Below are 21,076 nucleotides of genomic sequence, written 5' to 3' on the forward strand. Positions count from 1 at the left end.
TGGCACTGGGGCTTCTGTGCCTTGGGGGATGAGTCTGCTGCACTGGAGAGCTTGTTAAGAAGCCATTCCTGAGCTTCAGCTTAAATTTCTCTCTCTCGCTCCTAGTTACTCCCCAAGCAATTCTTCTTCCTTGCAGCTGGCTGTCATCGTCCCCCCCACCCCACCCCTTGCCCACAGGGTACAGCTTAGTTCTGCCTGTCTAGCATCTTATCCAGCCTTGTCCCCAAAGTAGCTTAATGCTTTGCCCATAGTTGTGTATTGATCCTCCCAGCGATTTAGCATTATCCCCATTTTACAGATAGGGAAACTGAGGCAGAAGGTCTCACGCTAATATGGGGAGTCAGAGCTGGGAATTGAATCCAGATCTCTAGAGTCCCAGTCCAGGGCCTTAACTGCAAACTCATCCTTTCCTTACCACACACCTCCATTAAGCTGTCCTCATAAATCAGCCCCCCACCCGCACCTCCCTTCTGTTTCTCTTCTCTAATTCAGTTTAATAGATTACAGGCCAGAAGGGACCTTTATTAGGTGTATTACGATAACAGCTTGGAGGCACAGTCATGGACCAGGATCCCATGGTGCTGTATGTTATTTATTAGGGGTATTATGGTAGCAGCTGGGACCCCCAGTCATGGACCAGCAGTCCACTGTGCTAGGTGCAGTATGGGCACATCAAAGAGATGATCCCTGCCTCACAGAGCTCTGTCTTATCCGCTCGTCTGAGCCAGTCTGTGTCTGATCCTGAGCTAAAGCCAGGATTCCCAGTGCGGTCACATGGGGTCTGGAGTGAGAGGGATCCTCTCTTCTCAGCTCTGCCAGGATGCCTGTGTGGTTGGTTCTGATCAGCGGGAGCCCTTCCTGCTGCTGAGGCCTCATCTCAGGCCCACCCCACCTGCAAAGCAAAACGGGCAACCGAGAGCTGCCCCCTTCAAGTGGCAATTCTGGCATTTGACCACTGGGGGTCTGCAGGGCTCTGGGAAAACTGGCTGGGCAGTTGGAGTGATTGATAACCAGCCTGTCTATGTGATCTCGCTCCCCCACCCTCCCCTTTGCCCAGCTGGAGCTAAAATAATAAAATGCTGATCTCACACACTTCGCTGGCGGTATCCCTTGCCTCAGCACTGCGCTGCTCCTACTTTCGCCCAGCCTGGAAAGGCAGCGTCCTGGACTGCCAGGGGGAAGGTAAGCTGGAAGCCCTGCTCCCGGGCGGTAGATTTCTCCATGGGGCATGAGGCTGATCTAACCACAAAGGTAATATTCTAAGCGGCTCGCTGAAGGGATGTGGGGCTGGCTTGCCCTCTTTGGCCATTGCTCGTTAGACTCTGGATTCTCACCTCCAGTTTGCGTTGGAGAGGCCGGGCTGCCCATGTGGGATCAGTGCCTGCTTTTCTGGGCTGTAGGACAGGTGTTCCTCTTGTAGGTAGGTGAAGGCACCCTTCCCTTGTGCAGTGAGAGGCCTTCTCTGCCTGGGACATCTGCTGCTTGTACTTGACCCTTCGGGTAAACGGCTTTGTCTCCTATCATGGCTCCATGCACGATGTTGATGGAGGATGGGTTCTGGCTACTAGGCCGGCTTTTCCCTCACCAAAAGAATATAAAAAGCATGACAGGCTACGATATGGATGATCCTACAGTGCTCCGCAGCCCAGAGTGCTGTGTAAATGTTACAGACCTGTACAGGTCGGTTTGACTAGTGCTCAGATGTGGCCACCTCTGAGGAGGGCTGCAGCAGCTGTTATAATCGTTCAGGAGAGGGCCCGAGTACCGTAACTGCAGGAGGAATATTAGGTAGGCAACATTGCAATTCCCAGGCTGGAACTTGGCTGGGATTTTGGGAATAACCAGCACTAGGGGATCTTTAGTGACAGGGGCTTGTATGTGTTACACCTGCCACGCAGCCCTCCCTAGTGCCCCGTGCTGACCCCGTAAGGAGAGCTCCACCTATCGAATCCTCCAGCGCAGCTTCCTGCAGATCTGGGTGGAGGCCTTCAATCCAGCTTCCCAACCCAGCCTGCCCCTGCTCAGCTTCTGAAACCGAGCTGGTCTCCAGTGCACGGTGGCGCAACCGCGGACTGAACTGCTTGGAATAAAACAAGAGGACAGTCAGGTTTTGCCCTGGGGAAAGGCCAAAGGGCTATTGCCAGATTCCCAGAGCCTTCCAGGACATCGTGCCCTTGCTTTGTAATTGGAAGCCAGCTTAACCCTGGTACGGCTGCAGCTACACGTGAGCACCTGGCCTCTGTGATCTCAGCGGAGCAAGGTCAGGTGGAGTCAGGAGCAGTGTGGCTGCAGGGGCTGTTAGAAAGGCTTTTTTGGCTGGAGCTGGTGTCTGGCTGCTGCTTTAACATGCTCCCGGGGACGAATATAAATAATTCCTTCTGTGGCAGCTACCCCTGGGCGGCTGGCTCTGGCCTGGGTTAGACAGGAGCTCAGACTAACCGATCAGACCGACTCCGTCGGGCCTTAGCAGCCGTAGGCTTGATTCTGAAGGCTCATATGCTGGTAAATCGAGAGTAACCGCTGAACACTAGGGTGTGAGATCCGAATCCCTCCTTGTGGCTCTGTGGCCCCTTCTAACTCAACGTTATCCCTGTGCCCTGGCCGGTCCTGTTTGCTTATGTAGTCAGAGTGCCCATCACCCTGGGGGCTGGGCCCTGTGCCAATGAGCGCACAAGCAACAGGCAGCAGCGCGCGTGGCTTGAAGTGGGTGACGGTTCTGTAGACGCTCTCCTTACACTGCCAGAGCTGGGTACAAGGACTGAGGGATCGACTTCCCCAGTTCCCAGAGGGTGCTCGACCCCCACTCTACCCCAGGCTCTGCCCTCACTCCACCCCTTCCCCAAATCTCCCATCTCACCTCTTCCCTTCTCTTGCTGAACAGCTGATCATGGTGGGCGGCAGGCCCTGGCAGGGAGGGGGAGGAGCTGATTGGTGTGGCCACTGGTGGGTGGGAAGGCTGGGCAGGGGAGGAGCTGATCCGCAGGGCTGCTGGTGGGTGCTCAACACTGACTATTTTTTTCCTATGGGTGCTCCAGCCCCAGAGCACCCATGGAGTCGGTGCTGATGCCTGAGGGTAAATGGTCCTCAGGCCCACTCTTTAAGATGCTTCCCAGCTGAGGATCTCCAAGCACCTCCCATTGTACTGATGCAGGAAACTCTGGGGCTGTCTGCCCTCGGAGTTCATAGATTCCTAGATTCCAAGGGCAGAAGGGACCATGGTGATCATCTAGTGTAGACCACCTCCGTAACAGGCCAGACACCTGCCCCAAAGGAATTCCTAGAGCAGAGCTGTTAGAAAAACATCCAGCCTTGATTAAAAAATGGTGTCTGATGGAGAATCCACCATGACCCTTGGGGAATTGTTCCAGTGGCTAATTACTATCCTGGTTAAAAACGTGCAAGTTATTTCCTGTCTGAATGTGGCTAGCTTCAACTGTCAGCCATTGGATCATGTTCGGCCTTTCTCTGCTCGTGTAAAGAGCCTATTATTCAATACTTGTTCCCCACGCCATGTAGGTACCCACAGACTGGGATCAAGACTCACCTTCTCCTTCTCTTGGTTAAGCTAAATAGATTGAGCTCCTGGAGTCTCTTGCTGTAAAGCAGGTTTTCGAATCCTTTAATCCTCCTTCAGCTCTTCTCTGACCCCTCTCCAATTTATCAGCCCTGCGGGAGCCCCAAGAGAGCTTCGGAAAACCCACCGCACCGTGTAGCACTTTGCTCGGTGACTTTATTTAAGGTCCGTTTCTCTGCCCTGTTTTAGACCCTGCTCCAGCGGGGAGGGGCGTCTGTCCCACCTGTTCTACAGCTGCCAGCTGGCACCGCTCTCTGAACGAGCATCACGGGACATGACACTGGGCGCCAGGCTGACCTGTGTCCAGCCAGGTTGGCAGATTCCTGGAGCAGCTGCCTTGGCAGTGTTGGTCAGTCGGAGGGCAGATGGCGCTGGCTGTATCACCCCTCCATCTGCCCTTTAGGTTCTGCCCCCAGTGCCCCTTCTGTGCCCAACCCCCTTCAATCCCTGGCCTACTCCCCTCACGCCTGGTGCCTCCTCCACCCCCAACATGACACCCTCCATCCCCATTGTGCCCCGTCTGTCCGTCCGTCCCCAGGGCGTCCATTCCCTCTCCAGCTCCATCCTTATCTCAGGGCAGGTGCCATCCCTTTGTCACCCTTAGTCCAGCACCACCTCCATCGCCCTCCCTTCCAACGTGGACTGATGGCACCCAATGGACTCTCTGGTCCCCTCCAGGGGCACCCTCTGCATCCTCCCACCCTGCTCAGCGCATCTGCTTCAGACTCGTTCCCTTATCGGCCGGTGCTGATGGCTGCGGGGCTGGGACAGGCCTTGGGTGGGACTGTGGTTCTCTGATAAGGACTGAGCTACTGCAGCTGTTTGGAGACAGGGAGGGGCAGGATTAGGGGCTGATTTAACCATTCCTGCCACGGGGCCCTTGTGCTGAGGCTTTGGGGAGGGGATGGGAGATGAGGGCAGTTAATGCACCATCCCCTCGGGAGGGGAAGGAGGTTGGCTGGGCCTGGCTGCTGGATTCCTGCCCACTGCTACTCTGGACCTTACAGTGTCTTCAGACTGCCAGGATGCCAGGGAATTCAATAATATCTACTGGCAGTGAGTTCCACAGGCTAACCTCACTAATATCCATGTCAAGGAGTCCCACAGGCTAACCTAATAAGCATCCAGTAGCTGGGAGTTCCATGGAGCAATCTCATTAATATCCAGTGGCAGGCAGTCCTGTGGGCTAACCTGATTAATATCCAATGACAGAGAGTTGCACTGTCCAGTCTCACTAACATTCAGTGGCAGGGAGTCCCATGGGCTAATCTCACTAATATCGAGTGGCAGGGAATTACCCAGACAAACCTCACCAATACCTGGTAGCAGGGAGTTCCATGGGCTAACCTTGCTAATATCCCACATCAGGGAGTCCCATGGGCTGATCTCACTGATATCTTGTAGCAGGCAGTTCCAGAGGTCAGTGTCAGTCCTGTCCCTCGGCAGTGACCCAGAGGTCTTTTGTGGCAGCAGGGGGTCCCATGAGTGAACCTTATGAATACCCCACTGCAGGGAGAGCCCACATCTGTTTGTGTCCCCACCCAGGCTAAGTCTCTGCTCGGTTGTTGAGGAGGGGTTCCCTCCGACGCCGCTGAACCATGACGTCCTACCGGATGGAGCTGGAGAAGTACCGGGACATTGACGAGGAGAAGCTCCTGAGGGAACTTTCCCCCGAGGAGCTGGACCAGCTCGACCTAGAGCTGCAGGAGATGGATCCCGAGGTGAGGCTGCCCCCAGGCTGGCATAGGAAGGGGGTGACACTGTGGCTTGGGGGCAGTTGCTGACCTCTGCACTCCAGGCTTCGAAGCCTCAATCTCGTCCCCATCCAACCCCTGACCCTCACTTATAGCCATGACGGTCATAAAGCTCTTTGGAGCTCAGACCAGTGTGGGTGGGAGGGGAGTGCAGTTCAGTGGTTAGAGCAGGGGGCTGGGAGCCAGGACTTCTGGGTTCTATTCCCAGCTCTGGCACTAGCTCCCTGAATAAACCACTCCCCTGGTGTGTGCCTCAGTTTCCCCACTGTAACATGGGGCATAGGCACCAGGCTTCATTCATTGCCATTTGCAAAGGGCTTTGTGCCCCTCCTCAGGGGCAGGGGGCATGTAATCTCTATGGGGAGTTTGTGCCGTCAGTGACCCCTTCCTGCTTCACTTTTCCAGAACTTGATGCTCCCAGCTGGGCTGCGCCAGCGAGACCAGACCAAGAAGACCCCGACGGGGCCGCTGGACCGGGACGCCCTCATGCAGCACCTGGAGAAGCAGGCGCTGGAGGTGAAGGAGCGTGAGGACCTGGTGCCATTCACCGGCGAGAAGAGAGGTACCACGGCAGCGTGTGTGCGGGGGTGTGCCCAGGGGCTTGGCTCAGTCTGACCCAGCACTGGCACAAATGGTACAGTCTCCTGCACTTGCCTAATCGCCCCCCCTGACTGGGGGAGACGGGCTCCCGGCCCAAGCTGCCAGGAGGTCCCTGGCCATGACATGGGGTCAGTGCCAGAGGATACGTGCACCCCAACCCTGGGGCAGGGCTAGGCCTGAGGGGGGGTACGTGCCCTTGGAAGCTGTGGGGGTTCATTCCCCTTGGAGGCCATGCTAGGGGGTACCCAGCCCCCATGCAGGGACAGTGCCGGGGGAGGGCAGGTGCAGCACCAGAGCAGGGGCAGCACCTGGGGACACACCCCGTCCTGTGTCTCTGGGTGGCCAAGCCGTGGTGGGTCAGGCAGACCAGGCCAGGGGGAATGGCCCAGAGCCTACTGGGGGCACTGCCTTGGTCTTTGGGGGGTGGGTAGGGCCGTCCCTGGGTGCCGCTGGCCGAGTGTCTGCCCAAATGCTGGGCTGCAGGGTCAGGACGGAAGGGATTCTACGTAGCTCAGCCCAGGAGCTGCAGCTGCTCCAAAATATCTTGGTGAGCAGCTCGGCTGTCCCGTCTGATCCAAGCTGGGGTCCCACCAGCCCAGGCACAGCAGCTCCTGGCCCTGGAACCCACACCTTGGCCTGGTCATTCCTCTCCCCGTAACCCTGGGGAGCCAGCAGCGACTGGTGGGGCCAGCACCTTGGGACAGGGGCAAGGGCAGAGCTGCTGAGGTTCTGTGGAGGCAGCAAGGGCTAGCGGGCACCAGGCTGGGCCTCAGGATACCTTGGTCCTATTCCCACTGACCTACTGGGGGATCTTGGGCAAGTCCCTTCCCTTCTCAGTGCCTCAGTTTCCCTTGTCTCTCAAGTCTGTCTGGTCTATTGAGACTGGGATCTTCGGGGCAGGGAGCGTCTGTGCAGGGCCCCAATCTCAGCTGGGGTCTCTGGATGCTACCCTAAAGGGCCAATGCTCTATTCTCTGATTGGGGACCCCTCCTGTGAGGCTCCTCCCCCTGAGCCACCACCCACAGTGCTGCGCACCTCAGGGTCCATTCCCTGGCATCACCACGGCCCCAGCCCAACGGCCTCCTGCGGCAACCAGCTTCCATTTTGGCTCAAAGGGCGGCCAGGGCTGGAAGTGATTCCCCTGCCCCATCCGCGGGCCTGGGGTCCACACACCTGGGAGACTCACCAGGGAGGCCCAGGAGGGAATGGGCCATGGACGCTGTGCTGCTCTCTGGCCCCAGAGGGGTTCCCACGGGGGGTAGCATAGGAGAAAGCTGAGCCCAGGCTGTGCCCATCCTGTGAATGCCCGGGGCTGCCAATCAGGGGATGTCTTCTGCCACATTGGAAAAATTATACCGAAAGTCCCCTCGACCCCACAGAGATTGTGGTGCTAGAAGATCCGCCCGGGTTCCTGGGAGCGTGGGGCCCTGGACCAACAAGGCAGGGCCCTGGGGCAGAGACAGAGTCCGTGAGAGATGCCGGGAGTGTAAGGCTGAGCTGGGGGGTGTCTGGGAAGCAGGGCTCTGCGACGGCAGCCCGTGGGGATGGGATCCTCCCGCCTCGCTCGGCTGGCAGGACAGGAGCCGCTCACCATGCAACCCCCATGACTCAGGTGGAGGCAGCAGGCCTGGTTCTGGTGTATTCGCGCCCCTCTGTGCTGCTCCGGCCTGGGTGTGGTTGGAAACAATGCCCCTGAAAATCCTGCCTGTGCCGAAGCCTCCCCAGCCAGTGTGCAGCTGGCATGAGGGCCCTGTGCCCACCTTGCTTCCACCCCCACTGCGGGGGGTGGATCGGGGGTGTGGCTGTAGCAGCGGCTATTCTCAGCTCCCCAGGGTCCATACAGGGTGGGGCGGGTGTGTGGCCATGCTGCATTGTGCCTCTTCTTTTCTCCCCAGGGCCCACTGGGACCCCGGGCCATTCCACCTTACCCTGGGTGCCAGGCAGGGCCCTGCACCAACCCAGAATCCAGGGAGAGCAAAGGCGACTGAGCCACCCAACACCCCAATCCTGCTCCAAGTGCAGGTGCAGAGTGACTGGGATCGGCCTCAGTACATGGGTACCACATATCCTGACCATAGCCCCTGGCCATCTGATGGCCCATGAACTCTCCACTTCCCCCTCCAGAGCATGATCACAAGCAGGTGCTGGCAGGGCCGTGCGGCATCAGAACATTGTGCTCCGGGAGATGGGCCCGCCACAATGCACCTGTGAAATGAAACCCAGGCCAGGGTGACACTGCCCCTAGTGCCTCAACTGGGCAGATGGTGCCTGAAGCCGTTGCTGCTGCAGCATCCTGAAAATCAGGTGTCTGACAGTGGCTGGTTTCCCCTCAGGCTAAGAGCCCCGGGGCACTTCCAGGCTGGTTGGTCACATCAGAAAAGCACTTTGCTCTGCTCCATCTCCCCCAAGCTTCCTCTGGCCCCGGTCCAGTGCAGGACCTCCTAGTCTATCCCACCCTGTGACTGTGGCCCGTGGGCACCTTCCAGGCATGCACTAAGCCGGGTGACTGACCCCTGCCATGTGTGGCTTGTTCTCTCGCCGGGGGGTGTTTTGGTGGTGTTGGAGAAGAGCCAGGCAGAGAAGCAGACCAGGAGGTGGGAGGGGTGGAAGGCTGGGAAGATCCAGTCCTGGGGGAGTTCATGCCCCAGTCTGGGACCAGCCCCTGAGGAAGCCCTATCTGCTGCACACGTGGTAGAAAGCTCCCCTGGGCCTGAGGACATGGCAACCATGGTCCTCAGATTTTGGGTCTTCCAGAGCTGCTGGGCCACTGAGCTCTTTGCGGGTGAGGCCCAAGGCTATTCCATGGGAAGGCAGCATCGAGAGCGGTGTATCTGATCCAACTGATGTGAGATCTCACGCCGCTGCCGGCACCCATCCCAGCCCTCCCGGGTTCAATCCAGGGTGCTCCCTTCTCTCCACCTCCGCACTGATCAGGACCATCTGGCCCCTGGTGCTCCCCTATCTGTCTTTCTGCACGTGTTGTCTCTCGACTTAGACTGTCAGCTCCTTGGGGCAGGGGCCCTCACCTTCCCATGTGTGTGTAGTGGGGCTGGGACTCTGTGATACATATCCTGATCAGCTCTAGCCCGGGGGGCTGGCATGTGCTCCAGGCCGTGAAGGGGCTGGAGAGAATGAGTCACAGGAATTTTACAGAGCCGAGGCCAGAACTCCCTGCGGGGCTGTCAAAAAGATCAGCCACACTCCTACATTCTGTCACTCAGCGCTGCCCCGGCCTTTCAGCTGGATTCTCCTTTGCTTCCTGTCATGACCTCATGTGGCTGTTAAACAGCTACAGTGTTCTGCCTCAGAGGTGGCTGCATTTGTGTACCACCCATCTGATCTGGGACTGCAATTCCTGCTCTGGTGCTGGGGGAAGCAGGCATTCCAGGGCAGAAGGCACTGTGGGAATCAAAGATGCCATCACCAGTCGATGGCTACCTGGCATCAACAGGCTGCTACTTATAACCTTGTGGAGGCAGGGGGAATAGAACCCACATCTTCCTACTCCAAAAGTCCAGGCTCCTGCCACATGAGCGACAGGAGAATCTCCACTGGTTGCTGGCAGTATAGGGCATATGACACACATGCCTGATTCCATGCGGGAGAGGGCAGTTGAGCGCATACACCGCTATGTTTCGGTTCTAACCTTCACTGCTCTACAGCCCAGAAGCTAACCCCAGTCTGTCTCTCTGCAGGGAAACCCTTTATCCCAAAGAACCCCCAGCGGGAGATCCCCAAGGAGGAGCAGATCACTCTGGAACCTGAGTTGGAGGAAGCCCTGGCCAACGCCACCGAAGCAGAGATGTGCGACATTGCAGGTGAAGGGCTTGGGGCCCCCAGGGCAGCAAACCCTGTCTGCTTTGGGGCCATGGTGGTGCGAGAGGCAGGAGTGCCCTGCCTGTGTGCTAGTGGTGAATGCCCAGGGCCCTGGCTCTGGCTTGATGTCGCTGCAGCTGGGCAGCTGGCATTTCCAGGGTGGGTGTGTTGTGACTGGGGTTGAGCTAACGTTGGCTGGGTTCTGGCACTGGGCGGGAATTCAGATGGAGCTAGTGAGATGCTGAGCCTCCCAGGTTGGGTTATAGGTTTAATCCCCACGGCCCAGAGACCTCTGGAGCATGAAGCCCCAGCTCTGCGGCAGGAGCTGAAAGGTGAGGCTGTTGGCCAAGGCTGTAGCAGGCTTATCATCTGCCATGTGTGACCACTTGAGGGGGTGAGAGACGCTGAGAGCAGGGAACAGGTATCCGCCTACCCCACAAGGGGCCTGGATGTCATCCTGGGGAGCTGGGGTGGGTACCAGGGCTTAGAGCTGGGGACAACTGCCCTAAAACATCCCTGTGGGGATGCAGGGTATGGGATTGGTCAGGGGGAGCAAATGACAGGCCCATGGGCACAGCCTCCGCTGACATCAATGGGCATCTTGCCACCTTGACCCCTCAGAGCTCCTGTAATTAGCGAGTGCGTCATGTAACTGAAGGGGGGCTAGTGGCAGGGGAATGTGTTGCAGTTTGGGGTCTGCGGTGTGTGAAAATGCCTGTCCAGACGGGGCAGTCTTGTGCAGACCGAGCATGCCAGGGGAGCCTGGCATACCTGGACAAACCACGCTGCCGTGTGCGTGCAGGCAGAGGTGGGTTTGTGCCTGTTGTATGCACGTCCCTGTGTGAATGCACGTGTGTGAGTGTATGCATGCGTGTGTGGATAGACCCGTGTTTGTGTGCCCCCGTATGAGTCCATGCGTTGTGTGAATGCCTTTCCCAGTGCAGATGTGCGTATATATACCCGTGTGTCTGCATGGTTGTATGCCCCTGTACGAATACATGCACCTTTGTGACTCCACGTAGGTGTGGGCACATGTGCACGTGTAGCCTGGCCTGTGCATATACTCCTGGGTGTTTGTGCTCCTGCCTTCTTTCAGTATAGGGCATATGCCCTATACTGCAGCTCCTAGTACATTCGGGCTGGCTCGTAGCCTGGCACTGATACATGGCAGCCCTCTTAGCTCCCCGGGTGGGGATGGGAGGGCGCAGAGGGACCAGGGGGTAAAGCGAGACCCAGGCTCAGCAGCACAAAGCTCGACCTGCTCTAGCTCTGGGACCCAGCTTTGGTTCCCTGCCCCCATGCCGCCTCTGGGATGTTACTGCTCCTGCCCATACAAGCCACGATGAGCTCTGATTCCCAGAGCTCAGCAGCGAGCGAGCTGGCCAGGAGCCAGCGGGTGGCTAAAACAAGAAAGGCAGGCTCCAGGGCTATCCGCTTACACCCGCTGGGGAGATGCTAGGCAAATAAAAATACATGGGGCATGTGGTGAGAGATTACATTTAGGGGCTTTTCCTATGGCCTCCTGCAGCCAGCCGCGATTGGGTTGTGAGCGTGGCCGCAAGGCTGCTCCGTGGCCTGCCACAGTGATAGAGAAGTGCCGTCAATCCCCAGGGTCATGGGGCACCTTGGGAGCCCTGTGTGTACAGGAATTGCTTGCCCACCCACTGACATGCTGCTACCTCTGGGGTGGAACCTGGCAGCTTTTTATAAAAGGCATTGTCACCCACTATGTGCATACTGCCATCTCTGGGGTGGAAGATTTTAGAGAGGGGGCACTCTCTTAGTGGGTGAGACACAGCAGCTTCTGGCGTGGAATGTGGAAGCTGCTCGTACAGGGATCATCCCTTCCCCTGTGCTGAGATGCAGCCACTTCTGGGGTGCAAGGTGGTAACTGTTTAACAGCAAACAGCAACACTCCGACTCACTTTACTGCAGCTTAGTGAACCTGGGCAGTTGCCTTCTGCCAGGCAGGTGCAGGGTGAGCCCAGGAAAGCAGAGAGCTGCAGTGACTCCCATCCCCTACCTCTGCAGCTCAGACTCTCGCTGTTTGCCGTTCCCTCCCCAACAGCCATTCTGGGGATGTACACCCTGATGAGCAACAAGCAGTACTACGAAGCCCGCTGCAGCGGCAACATCACCAGCACCGAAGGCATCAACAGTGAGTGAGCTCCACCGGCCTGCGGGGCGGCAGGGCGGGGTTTACGCTCATCCCACGCACCAGCTGACTCCACTTAGTCTGTGAGAGAGCACAAGCCCTGGGTCCCTAGGTCTGGACTGTTCCCCCTGCGGGGCTGTGAACCCGCTCTCAGAAACCAGTTGTGAAACCAGCAGATCTGGGCTGAGAATGAAATGGGGTTTATAAATTCCTCTTGTTTGGATCGTTATGAGTAACGCAGGGCAGGAGATGTCAGGAAACAGAGGGGGCCAAATTCTCCCAGCATTTACCCTGGTGTAAATCAGGAGTAGCCACAGCAAAGCATCTTCGGCTGATCGGCGGCGTTGCTCTGGCTCCGAGGCCGGGTGATGCCAGCTGAGGTTCGGGCCCAGTGGAGCGGGAGAGGATCAGGTGGGCGAATCTCCCCCTGCTGACCTGGTGGTGTGCGTGTGTTTCCCACCAGGCGTGGTAAAGCCGGACAGGTACAAAGCCGTCCCAGACGAGCCGCCGAACCCCACCAACGTGGAGGAGACCCTGAAAAAAATCCAGAGCAACGACAAGGACCTGGAGGAGGTTAACCTGAATAATATCAAGGTGAGCTTCCCTCAGGGCAGCCAGGGGCATGGGAGAGGGTGGGAGCCCTGAGCCGTGGGGGCATCTGACTGGGCAAAGTACTTGGATGAAATACTGGTCCCACTAATGTCAATCATAGTGGGGCCATTGATTCATTGGGGTCAGGACCTCAGCCCCTCGGGGAATAGATATCCACTTCGGTCCATCTATCTACCCCTTCGATCCACCCCTGATATCCACCTCCCTCCATCTACCCCTTCCATCCACCCACCCAATATCCACCTCCTTCCATCTATCTACCCCTTCCATCCACCCACCCGATATCCGCCTCCCTCCATCTAGCTACCCCTTTGATCCACCCACCTGATATCCACCTCCCTCCATCTATCTATCCCTTCAATCTACCCCGATATCCACCTCCCTCCATCTATCTACCCCTTCAATCTACCCCGATATCCACCTCCCTCCATCTATCTACCCCTTCCATCCACCCACCCCATATCCACCTCCCTCCATCTATCTACCCCATCAATCCACCCACCCGATTTCCACCTCCCTCCATCTATCTACCCCTTCGATCCACCCACCTGATATCCACCTCCCTCCATCTATCTACCCCTTCGATCCACCCACCCGATATCCACATCCCTCCATCTATCTACCCCTTCGATCCACCCACCTGATATCCACCTCCCTCCATCTACCCCTTCCATCCACCCACCCGATATCCACCTCCCTCCACCTATCTACCCCTTCCATCCACCCACCCGATATCCACCTCCCTCCATCTATTTACCCCTTCGATCCACCCACCCGATATCCACCTCCCTCCATCTATCTACCCCTTCCATCCATCCACCCGATATCCACCTCCCTCCACCTATCTACCCCTTCCATCCACCCACCCGATATCCACCTCCCTCCACCTATCTACCCCTTCGATCCACCCACCCGATATCCACCTCCCTCCATCTATCTACCCCTTCCATCCATCCACCCGATATCCACCTCCCTCCACCTATCTACCCCTTCCATCCACCCACCCGATATCCACCTCCCTCCACCTATCTACCCCTTCGATCCACCCACCCGATATCCAACCTCCTCATCTATCCACCCTTCGATCACCCACCGATACGACTGCCTCCATCTATCTACCCCATTCCATCCCACACCGATATCCACCTTCCTCCATCTATCTCCCCTTCATCCACCCCTGATAATCCACACGCCCTCCTCTATGCTACCACTTCCCGATCCCACACTGATATGCACCGTCCCTCCATCTATCTACCCCTTCGATCCACTCACTCGATATCCATTTACCTCCATCTGTTTAGCCCTTCCTTCCATCCATTCCTCGATCCATCTACATCTATCTACGTGTTTACTACTTTGATCCACCCATCTACTCCATTACCTATCTACCCCTTTGTGACCCAGGGTGCCCGGGGCCGCCCTCACTGGAAATGCCAAGGTCAGGGCAGGCTGCAAAAGGCAGAGCAGATACTCCCAAGACTCGGGGGTAATACTGAAGTTAAACTGCCCAACCAGTCACAGACTGTGCTTTGGATCCCCCCCCACCGATTATCAAGAAGCAAGAAAAGAAATCACCCAGCCCCCTTCACTACATTCCGTTCTCTGACTCCCAGCCAGTCCCTGGGTCCAGCACAGGAAGAAGTTATTTAAAACCTCTGCTCACCTATAGAAAATGTTCTTCTGAGCCCAAAGGGTCAGCCACGTTACCAGGTCAGTAGAGGTTTGGGTCTTACCCAAAACACCACGCTGCCAGCCAGGCCTTTAGTATCTAACACTAAAGGTTTATTATAAAGAAAAAGAAAGAACAAGAAGAGAGCTGTTAAATGGTCAAACAGTCACATACATACAAAGACTTCAAAGTCCACTTATCACGGTAGTTCTCAAACTGGTGACCCCTTTCACACAGCAAGCCTCTGAGTGCGACCCCCCCAAATTAAAAACATTTTAAAATATATTTAACACCATTATAAATGCTGGAGGCAAAGCGGGGTTTGGAGTGAGGCTGACAGCTCGTGACCCTCCCCACCCCCGAAATAACCTCGTGACACCCAGCTTGAGAACCCCTGATATATCGGTCCTAGCAGTATTGGTGAGTTTGCTGGCTTGAAAGTCCCTCTGCTTGGATGGGTCATTCAGTCCATTGTCAGAGCTTCCTTTGTAGAAAGGTTCCTCCAGAGGTGAGAAGCAGGACTGAAGACAAAACGAAGAAGATGCAGCTGCCTTTTATAGTCTTTTGCCATGTGGCCTGTGCTTCCTTCGTGTCCAACACAAGCTGCCCAACACAGGGCTTGGAAGCCTTTTCTGTCCATGAGCCTGCCCCTGAATGCCTTGCTGAGTGATAAGGTGCATCCTCTGCCTTCTCTCAGTGGGTCACTTGTATAGCTCATGGTTCTTAATGGGCCATCAAGCAGGCTAGCCAGTGCTGATGCCAGACTGTCTGGGGGTGTCACCCGGAGGAAGCATAGCACAAGTTTGAAATACAGACATACCTACATAGCTATAACTCATAATACAAGGGTGATCCAAACATATCTGGCATAACTCGTTACGATTTTACAATACTGATAGTCCTAATATCCTAAAGTGTCCCCCAGATTCCATACAGCGTCACACCCTTGGATTCATCCATCTACTTCATCATCTGTCTACCCCTTTGATCCATCCATCCATCTATTCCTCCATCCCCTCATCCATCCAGCCCATTGATCCATCTCTCTACCTTATCCATCCCACCCTATCCCTCCCTCCATCCGCCCACCCATCTACCTCATCCCTCTGTCCCCCATCCCATCAACCCACCCATCTACCTCATCCCTCTGTCCATCCCTCCGTTGTGATGTGGGACAAACCCGTGAAGGCTCCCGTTTTTTCACTCTCTCCTCCTGCAGGACATTCCCATCCCAAAGCTGAAGGAAATCTGCGAAGCCATGAAAACCAACACCCACGTGAAGAAGCTGAGCTTGGTGGCGACTCGGAGCAACGACCCCGTGGCCAAGGTAAGCCCTGCAGCTCCCGACAGACGGAGCCGCTTGGAGCATCTCCATTTGCTGGTCCCCCCAAAGCTTTGACAAGCTGTAGCTGGCACCGGAATCGCCGGGGAGTCTGACTCTTCCAGAGGGAAACAGCTTCCCCGAGGGGGAGAATTTTCCCTGGCTGGAGACCTAAGCCCCAGCTGGATTCAGCCAAGCACTGGCGTAGGTCCGGTTGAGCTCAGTAGGTATGTCTATACTGCAGTCTGGAGGTGTGACTTCAGCATGTGTAGACGTGCCCCAGCTGGTTGATCTAGCGAGCTTGAGTAACATAGCGGTGACACTCCAGCAACCCAGGTGGGGGCAGGGGCTTGCTGCTTGGGCACATCCCCAGGGGCCTGGGTGGCCAGGTCTAGCCCATGCAGCTTTCCTGCTGTTTTGACTTGCACTGGTTTTGATCTAGCTAGATCTCAGGTACGTCGCCTCCCTGTTACAGCGTAGACACAAGCAGTGGGGGCTTACGCTTGGGCTTCAGTGCTCTGCTGAAAGGGGTCTTCAGTCACAGCCCCTCAGCTTGTCAAGCAAAGAACACTCGGGACAGGTGTGAGGCACGACGCTTAATGCACTCTCTGGAGGGAGCCCCGGTGTAAGATCCAGACTAGAATTCAAGCTACAACTGAGGAGCAGTTACCATTAGCTACCACTAGCGATCCCAGTGTGGTCCAGTGCATAGGGCCCTGGCCTTGGAGTCGGGGTTCTGTTGCCACTGGGTGACCTTGGCCATGTCACTTCGCTGCCTTGTGACTCAGTTTCCCCATCTGTCAAATGAGGGTGTTGATGCTTGCCTCCCTTTGGGGAGCGCTTTGAGATCCGTGGATGCAGCGCAATAGAGAAAAGCTGGGGGTTGTTATTACTGTGGGTTATTCCAAGGCCTCTGGTTTGCAGGTGAGGGTAATTAATGGTTTGGAACAATTTCCCAAGGGTCTCAGTGGATTTCAAGGCAGGTGTTGTTTCTCTCACAGATCTCTCAAGGCCTTGTTTTGGGGAGGTTCTCTGGCCTGTGTGAAGCCGGTCAGGCCAAATGGTCACAGTGGCGGCTGTGCTGACAGGCCCTGGGTAGACTTTTAGCTCAGAACTGAACCCCACTTCCGCAATCTCAGCCTGGGGCTCCGGGACCATGCCGCAAACCTGGCTTGGCTGGAGCTGCGTGTACACGCGCGGTCCCTTAGCTAGTGAGAGCTGGGAGGGCAGCTGTGTCTCATGTCGCTCATCAGCGACCCTGGTAACTACCAGCCTTGACTTCCATCCATCCGCCTGAGGGTGGTGTCTACCTTGGAGGCCTTGATGTGGGGGCCAGCGACCTTTTAGCTTCGTGTTCTGTGCGGGGGGCCACGTGGGGAGGATGTCACCACAGCAAACCCTGCTTGCAGGCTGTGAGAGGTCGATGCGACTGACTCTGGTCTGGGACTCCCACAGGCCGTGGCGGAGATGCTGAAGGAGAACAAGACTCTTCAGAGCCTCAACATCGAGTCCAATTTCATCACCAGTGCTGGGATGATGGCCATCATCAAGGGGATGCAGCAAAATACCTCGCTGGTTGAGCTCAAGGTGGACAACCAGGTATGGCTGTGCCCAGCCGCTAGGGAACACCGGGGCAGGGTGCGATACGCGGCCGGGTGGGGGCGTAGCACCGGAAGGGCAATCGAGTCCAGGCATCATCTGACGAGTGGGCGGGAAGCGAGAGGTGAGGCGAACGGACATTGGATGTCATCGGTGGCTGGGATACAGACCTATGTGCTGGGAACCCCTCAGTATTAATCCCAGCTCAGCTTCTGTGGGCACATGGGGTTTCAAATCCTGGACCCACTGATGTGAGCGGGAATTTGGCAATTGAGTCTAATAGAAGTGTGACAGGGTGGGTACCTCTGAGTGGCCCCTTGTGGCCTGGGATGGCTCTGCAGCATCCCTGCCTCAGTTTCTCTTCACCGGAGTTTTGATGAGGTCCAGGTGTTTAGTTAGTCCTGCTCTCTCAGGCTAGGAGGCTGCTAATTATGACACACGCAGGGCTGGCCCCATTTCTCCTTAAAGGATCCAGTCACCCTGTGACAAGGAAGCTGGCCATTCTGTGCCTCCGTTTCCCCCAGGTAAAACAGGCATAATGCAACCTGGGTTTGTAAGGGGCATTACCCACCTTCCCTAGCCAAGGGCCAGACATTGTTATAACACTCCCTTACCTTTTGGGGGGTTACGAGGGGTCACATTTGTAGACGGAGGTTAATTATTAACGATGATCTCTGCTGGCTGCACGTTGCTAACTGAGGGCCTGATCCGGGGAGGGGCAGAGCTCGCACTGCACCCCGTGGGTACATGGAGCAGAGGGGCGCAGCGCCTTGCAACCATGGGCTGTGGGTGGGGTAAGGAGAGGCCCCATGAAGTGAATGGAAAGGCTCTGGGTGACTCCAATAGGCCTCAGTTACTCAGGACAGCCAGATGCTTGGGCTGAGTATCTGCATCCAGAGCGAGAGATCAGTGGAGGATGCAATTGGGACCAACCCGCCATCTGCCCAGAGCTGTCGGGCCTGGGGTGGGCCCCACGCTGGGCCGCAGGCCCTGGAGAACCCCGACCCCGTTAGATCCCAGCGGCAGGGAGCTCGGGAGGATGGACGGATGTTCTGCTCGACTCGCCTGCCCCGGCATCATGCAGCCACATGAGCGCTGCCCTGCCCTGCCCAAAGCTGCTCCTGGCTCTGAACCCCATGGGCAGCGGACCTGGCCTGACGACCGCTCAGCCTTCCCTGCACACACAGGGAGAGAAACAATGGCTTGATCCTTTTGCTCCAAGCTACCATCCTCGGGCCTCCTCTGTGAGAGACCAGGGAACCAGTCCAGGCCTGGGTCCTGGGCTAGCACAGGTGCCAAGGCTGGGACGTGCCCTGGAGGCCTGGACACCCGGCGGGACCCTAAGCACCACCTGTGCCTGAAATGCAGCCTCCACTTTCCTGACAAGGTTTCCTGGAGGCCGGTGTCCATGCACAACAATCCCCAGTTTCCCAGGGGTGAGTAACAGGACACGAGGCCTCTCACCCTTGAGGCCGGCTCTGCTTTGTAGCCACCCCCCAGCAGCTGGTGTGAGATAAGTCCAGCAGTCTCTGCAGAAAGACCAAGGGTTGGCTGGACCCTGGGGGCTATGGGTGGGGGGATTGTTTCCAAGGCTACCCAGGGCTGCAGTCAGGTTCCCTGGCCCACGCCAGGGCTGGTACAGCCCATGTGGGGCTGGGCTGGAGGGGAGGCCAGTGGGCAGCCTGGGAGAAAGTGGGAGCAGAGCTCCCCGCCTCTGGGGCTAAGCTCAGCCGGGCGGTGGTACCCATCGAAGCTGCTGTTCCTCTCCCCACAGTCTCAGCGGCTGGGGGACTCGGTGGAGATGGAGATGGCCGCCATGCTGGAGAAGTGCCCCTCCATCATCCGCTTCGGGTACCACTTCACGCAGCAGGGACCAAGGGCCAGAGCCTCCATTGCCATCAGCAAGAACAACGAGCTCCGTAAGTAGCAGGCCGGAGAAGGGTGGGGAGGGGATAGACCGACTGCTTGACCCCCCTCCCTGGCCCCACTGCAGCGGCTCTGTGAACCTGAGCCCCCTTGGATTTACAATAGGTCCCTTCGCCCCAGATTTACCCCCATTGATGCGGCTCGGCGGACGGCCTGAGGTCTGGTGTGCTCTGCTCTGGGGTGGAGTGCCTGGTTGACTGTACGATGCTGCTCCCCTCTAGCAGCTAGATCAGACAGAGCTGGTCTGAGGGTGGCGCTAATGGTGCCGGTTCTTTCGCTTAAGCAGCCCAGACCTGTGCATTTGGATGTGGAGGGTTATGGTTCAATTCCCTGCCCCTGATGTCATTCCATGTGCTGCTGGTTAGGACAGGAAGTGAAGGCTCCTCCAGCTGGCTGAACCTGCAGTGGGGGTGTGAGAGGTCAGAATCAGAGAGCGGGCCCTGGACTTCACCCAGGACAGGGGGATTAAGACCTCAGGAGTGGTAACACCCCCACGGACCATACCACGGGGGCCACCCATTCCTGATGGATGTCAGCCTCTTCACTTCCTGTCCGAAACCGCCCAGTGGCATTTTCTTCCTGCTCGTTTCCGGGATGGGCCGGAGCAGATCTGGGGCGTGGGGAGAAGGTTCAGGGAGGCTGGCACTAGCTGATTTACAGAGGGTGGGGTGGGGGCCTCTAGGCTCAGCTCTGCCCATCGACCCCCTTGCTGTGTCTGCCCCACAGGTCGCAAGAAGAGGAGGACATAATGCCAGGTGCCGCCGCAAGCCAGCCTCCATGCCTCGAAGCCATGGTGCCCCGTGGCCAGGGCTCTGCCTCCAGCGCAAAGCGAAGTGGAGCTTTTTGTTCTTTTTGTAGGTTTCCTGGAGCCGGCGCTCAGCTGTCGGCCCTCCGCCCCTCTCCCGCCCCATCTAGCACTCGGAGTCCCCAGCTCAGGTTACTCGTTCCTAGGAAGATAATTGAAGCAAGTATTTTGGTTCTCACTGTAAATAAAGAGCTCACCATGCGGACAGACGGCCCAGGCTCGGGCACTGGGGTGAGGGGTGGGGACCAGACGCCGTAGGGCCGGGAGCCTCCTCCTCCCAGGGGCCAGTCCCAGCTGCATCAGAGAAAGGGCAAGTCCTTCCCTCCGCACCCCAGGCTGCAGCAGGGCCACCCCGTGTCCCGTGGGGCCAGCAGAGCTGAGCTCACCAAGCTGCAGATCAGTCCATTTGCCCACTAGTCTCCCAGCTCCTTACTCCGGAGAGGGGCACCCTGCTCCTGGATTCGTCCCCACTGCCTGCACTTCCCTCCTTTGCTCCTGGAGTCTCCCCCTCAACCCTCTGCCCCACTCCCCTCTCTCCCCTACAGCCTCCAGCTGTTACATTCCTTACAGTGGTGCCTGGAGGCTGCCCGGGAGCTCGGGACCCCACCCCAAGGTGCTCACCCTGGAACTAGCCAAGGGGTGGGAGGGGAAACTGAGGTGCAGAGCGGGGAAGGGACTTACCAAGCTCACCCCAACTGGAACAAGGCCGAGACCCTGTGGTGCTAGTGGTGGGGCCCTACCCCCGGTGGGCTCTGCCTTGAATGTGCCACTAACCTGACCCCCCCCCTCCCTTTTCCTGCCGGGCTCCCCAGCGCCGCTTGTCCAGGGCCTAGTGCAACCTCAGCTCCAGCCGCCCCAGCTCGAGTCAAACCCTGTGGCTGGAAGGTCATTTCAAGGATGCCCGCCCCCCCCCCAGGTTCCTGCCGGCCCATGCACACACACTCCTCATCCTCCCCTCAGGCCCTGGTCCCCTTGCACACCTGCCGCCCAGGGCAGCTCCTGGAGCAATGGAGGGGCTGAGAATCAAAAGGCAACTTGGTGGGTGGGTGGGGGGTCCCCCATGGGCACTCAGCCCTGCAGCCTCACTCCCAGTGGTGCCCCTCAGGCCGTGGTTTCCCAGCCAGCCTAGCTCCTTATGCCCCCCCCCTGCCCAACAGGGGCTGCCCCCGCCATAATGGCGGCGGGGGGGGAGTGTGGCCCTACACATCCGTTGTCACTCTGACTCCAGACGTGGGGATCCCTGGG

General features: G+C 57.5%; 1 protein-coding gene and 1 long non-coding RNA gene across 3 annotated transcripts; one reads left to right on the forward strand and one right to left on the reverse strand.

Annotated features, from left to right (window-relative positions):
• Nucleotides 1-1,033: 1,033 nt before the first annotated feature.
• Nucleotides 1,034-20,036, forward strand: TMOD4 (tropomodulin 4). Of its 2 annotated transcripts, none has more exons than XM_032781254.2 (10): nt 1,034-1,251; nt 5,120-5,295; nt 5,734-5,890; nt 9,624-9,746; nt 11,813-11,902; nt 12,363-12,493; nt 15,400-15,507; nt 16,957-17,100; nt 18,875-19,019; nt 19,753-20,036. In XM_032781254.2, the coding sequence occupies exons 2-10, from the start codon at nt 5,173-5,175 to the stop codon at nt 19,773-19,775; spliced, it is 1,044 nt and encodes a 347-aa protein (XP_032637145.1). In that variant the 5' UTR covers nt 1,034-1,251; nt 5,120-5,172; the 3' UTR covers nt 19,776-20,036. The 2 variants fall into 2 exon arrangements, with proteins under 2 accessions (XP_032637145.1, XP_032637144.1); XM_032781253.2 differs by having other exon boundaries at nt 1,034-1,182.
• LOC142047533 (uncharacterized) lies at nt 12,516-14,051 on the reverse strand. The gene is made up of 3 exons (XR_012656853.1): nt 13,799-14,051; nt 12,755-13,576; nt 12,516-12,712 (listed from the first exon to the last, which is right to left on the reverse strand). It is a non-coding gene; the product is annotated as an uncharacterized LOC142047533 (long non-coding RNA).
• Nucleotides 20,037-21,076: the final 1,040 nt, after the last annotated feature.

Source organism: Chelonoidis abingdonii, chromosome 11, assembly GCF_003597395.2.
Source record: "Chelonoidis abingdonii isolate Lonesome George chromosome 11, CheloAbing_2.0, whole genome shotgun sequence".
NCBI lineage: Eukaryota > Metazoa > Chordata > Testudines > Testudinidae > Chelonoidis > Chelonoidis abingdonii.

Coding starts and splice junctions, on each gene's coding strand:
- TMOD4 (XM_032781254.2), top strand. CDS start 5,173: ATGACGTCCTACCGGATGGAGCTGGAGAAGTACCGGGACATTGACGAG. Junction 12,494..15,399: donor TTAACCTGAATAATATCAAG/GTGAGCTTCCCT, acceptor CTCCTCCTGCAG/GACATTCCCATCCCAAAGCT. Junction 15,508..16,956: donor GCAACGACCCCGTGGCCAAG/GTAAGCCCTGCA, acceptor GGACTCCCACAG/GCCGTGGCGGAGATGCTGAA.